This window comes from Procambarus clarkii, chromosome 64 (genome assembly GCF_040958095.1).
Source record: "Procambarus clarkii isolate CNS0578487 chromosome 64, FALCON_Pclarkii_2.0, whole genome shotgun sequence".
Lineage (NCBI taxonomy): Eukaryota > Metazoa > Arthropoda > Malacostraca > Decapoda > Cambaridae > Procambarus > Procambarus clarkii.
Genome location: NC_091213.1, coordinates 13,008,470 through 13,012,579, shown reverse-complemented (window position 1 = coordinate 13,012,579; position 4,110 = coordinate 13,008,470). Strand labels below are relative to the sequence as shown.

At 38.3% G+C, this 4,110-nt stretch overlaps 1 protein-coding gene across 2 annotated transcripts in view; it reads right to left on the bottom strand.

Annotated features, from left to right (window-relative positions):
* Positions 1-3,764: 3,764 nt before the first annotated feature.
* Positions 3,765-4,110, bottom strand: part of LOC123769000 (uncharacterized) — a 100,754-nt gene continuing 100,408 nt past the window's right edge. For both annotated transcript variants that reach the window (XM_045759930.2, XM_069309189.1), the window contains exon 4: positions 3,765-4,016. In XM_045759930.2, coding sequence (XP_045615886.1) covers positions 3,997-4,016 — 20 coding nt within the window. In that variant the 3' untranslated portion in view covers positions 3,765-3,996. The remainder of the gene's footprint in view (positions 4,017-4,110) is intronic.

Genomic DNA, 4,110 nt, shown 5'->3' with positions numbered 1-4,110 from the left:
ATCGAGCTAATAGCTCTTTGACCCCGCCTTTCTAACCAATATATTTTTCTATTATATCTATTAGATATATTTCTAACACACGCACACACACATACATTCATAGGAAGCAGCCTGTAGATGTGTGTGTGTGTGTATGTGTGTTTTCCCACACATATTGGTGGGAACATAAGCCTCCCTCCTCCTTCCTAAATAACTCCTCATCTCTGCCCTCCTCTGACTCTCACCTCTTACTCCCCCCCCCCCCCCCTTCCTTGCTCTCACCACATAAACACACTCCCATTGATAAGCTAATCTCCCCCTCCTCCAGGCTACGGCATCGGGCGATAGATGCCACAACGACCAATCATCCACGCTGGAACAAACGACGATTTTCAATAAATAATATACAACGATGATTTCTCCTCTTAATTTCCCCCTCGTGCTATATGTGCTGCTGTCGGTGATTGATAATGGATTGTACACTAAGAAATGAATAACACGCTGAATAAACCAATAAAATTGTAATAAATTAATGCATTTATAATTAACCAATAAAATGCTAAATATCTATGAAAATATATGCATAAATGTCACCAAATTGGCGAATCACGAGACATTTTTTTTTGTACCCTTCTGGAGGGTGTGACGTTCAAGAAATGGTTGGAGAAAAATGGTAACCGTTCGAACATTTATCGAACAGTGTTTGCATGACGTCATCTGTTCGAATTGCAACTCTGCCAATGCTTCCCTCACACACTTCAAATGCAAATAATCGCCAAAACATAACCTGAACACCTGACCATACCTGCGCCTAACTATGCCTGAAACTTTAATATATGATAAGATTAATTTCTATAGGAGAGCAATATATTTTTATAATACAATACGTTAAAATTGATGGGTGCGTCTTTGGGGATGATCGCTGCTTTAACCAGCTTAGCTTGAGGACAAGTTCTCAGCTAAGGACAGATTCTGAGGACAAGTTTTCTTCTAAATACCTAATCAAGGCTTAAATAGGCATAATATGCTAGCAAATGTAATATTATTAATTAACTTTTGAGAAAAATTCATATTTGAATGCACATTATGTTGTAAATGATGAATACGTGTTTGAGGTCGGCCGCTGGATAGAATGAATATACCCTTAGGACGAGCTTCTGCTACCTGGCCTTCTCCAACCTCGACTTCGACACTCTCCTGCTTAGCAAACAAATCAAAGTAAATTCTGACCTGGTGGTTGAATAGCTGAGTCAGGAGAAGATAGGGGAAACGATCGTTAGAACTAACTACATCATCTCATCCCATTTTCGGTCAACCTTTGGAAATATATGAGAGTCAAGGTAAGGGAGGAAGGTGGTAGTTTAGGCAACTCAATCGAGACGTCTCCACAGGCCAACAGCAAGACTGGACGTGAGAATAGACGTCGCCACGGGCAACAGCAAGGCTGTACGTCAGAATGGCCGTCTTATTTGGTTGAAGAGTCAAATAATCTTTGCCAGGTAAGCTATTGATTTATTGTTTTTACTTGGCTTTGTATATAAAGCAATACCAGAGTCGCTAATATTATCATAATAAGAGTGTTATAATTTAATATGTTCTATAAATCATCAGGTGACAATTAATATGCTTTCTGGTCACCACAAGTTGGTTTTATTCCAATGTATGCTGTACGTTATTTAGGGTTAAGGTTTGATATGTATAATAAACACACGCACCTTGTTGTGTGATCATTTATTACTGGGTTAGGGTTGTATGTTATTGAATCATGTTTTCTCTAGTTAAATGTTCTTGTTCTTCATGAGCGTTCTTCCTGGATTCAAGCAGTAAATCAAGCAGACTGACAAAAATGATTCTGGGAGAACATTCTCTGAAAAAATTCATAGAACAGATGTTCTGGTAAATGATTGCTTTAGATATAATACTGCACAAACAATTTTAATACCAAATACCTCTACACAAACAACATTAACACATTACCTGAACAAACAATATTAATTCATTACCTGAACAATCTTAATACATTATCTGAACAAACAATCTTAACACATCACCTGAACAAACGCTCTTAACAAAAGACATCCTGAACAAACTCTATAAAAATAGACAATGGACGACATACTGTACAGGGATCCAGTATTATTTATGCTAGCATTAGAAGGATTCGAAGGAACATTGGAGACTTCACATAATACATAATCAACCTGAAAGAGTCGCAATTACACGGACAATCCATAAAGCTGATCACAACATGTTTTTTAGGAGAATTACTGAATATATTAATTGTCTTGTTGTTTGAGCTTTGTCAATGCCTTGTAATCAATGTCATCCTGACTTAATATTGAGATCGTTGGGGCTGACCACGAATGAGCTTAAAAGGGCACTGACAATTTTCGTCACTATGAAAGTGTTATTTTGGAGTCGGGATAGTTCTTCATAGTCAAGTTTACGCTTTATTTAATCTTTAACGCAGTAAATAGAGCTCGGTGTTATGACAGCCTGCCTAGAAAAATGTAGAACATTCATTTGCATTTATTTCCGGTCTCACAAAAATTTCCTGTTTCCTGCAATAGTCATATGACGAGCTTGTTCCTGTTTGATTTCTTCTCTGTCAACATTGATACAGTTCTTGGACCTGCATGTTGTAGCTGTTCTCCCTGATCAGAAACTTGATCATACGTAGCGAAATACTCCATCAGTAGATAAAAAATTTGTTATTTCTGGCTTAGACATTCCCATTCTTCCGATATGGAGGTCGAGGTATGTTGAAGGAAAGTCATGCATTCGGCCTTTGAAATATGACCACTGGATCTTGTGATCCATTCTTACAGATGTTAATTTTTGTTGTCTGACACCAAGACGTAGAAGAAAACTTATAACTCAGATACACTACACACCGGAACATACTTCACACGACAGCCATCGAGCTTGTCAGCAAATTTCTGTTATGTATTTAAAGGACTCATTTGTACCTCCTGTAATTACCCTCTTAGCCCAAGATGTTCTTGACGAAGGGAGCTGTTTGAGATGTAAGATCGCTCATAAGAAAACGGTCTCAATCACTGTCGACAAGTTTTTGAGTGAGAAGCTGGCCATTTCCCCTTGTCCCATAGCAGATTCTATGAGGCGATTCTTCCCGTTGATTGCTGCAATTAGGTTAACTTTGTGGGCTGGTAAGTCGATGTAATACACCAAGACATGTAAATAGGTCTTCAGGATAGTCATTCGTTACTGTGAAGCGAATATAGCCAGATATATGGTAGCCGAGATTGAGATATGGTTAGTGGGGACAGATATCTGAACCAGAGATATGGAAACTGGAGCCAGAAATATATAGTGGATCATGACATTGTTAGTGAAACCATATATAGATGGTGGAGCCAGATTAAGAGATGGTGGAGCCAGATTAAGAGATGGTGGAGCCAGATTAAGAGATGGTGGAGCCAGATTAAGAGATGGTGGAGCCAGATATATAGATGGTGGAGCCAGAGATATGGGTTAGGGAGGAAGAGATATTACGATACAAGACATATGGATGTCAGAGAAGAGCCAAGGACATCGGAATGAAGGATACGGGTATCAAAGCCAAACATATGAACAGGACTTCACAAGAAGACCCTTGGTATATGGAACGAGTTGGCTTTTCCCAAAAGTAATGTGACAAAAATTATTCGAAAGACTACCATGTCCATTTGGAGGTTGATTCTGTCAACAACTTTACTTTGATCCTTGATTCTGCCAGCAGCTTTACATTGCGTCCCCAGGCGAATAAAAGATACACTAGAATATTCCCTTCAAACTTCGTTTATTTCAACAGTTACCCAGCCAAGTCTCAGTAAGATTCACACACACACTACACATCTGAGTGGATTTTTAAATAATGTTTACTTTATTGTGAGCGCAATATGTCTTCAGTGGTGGACGTGATGCTTATTATATCTTCATGAGTTTAATGTTTATTTCGCTGTGACTGTGATGTTTATATCATTGTGAGCGTCCAGTAGTGAGAACTTATTTGCTTCATCGGCCTTTACCGTAACCTGCAAAGACATAAACAAGTTAGATATAGATATAAACATTCTTAATTATTGATATTCAACAACAAGCAGACACTAAAAGCAACAATATTTATTG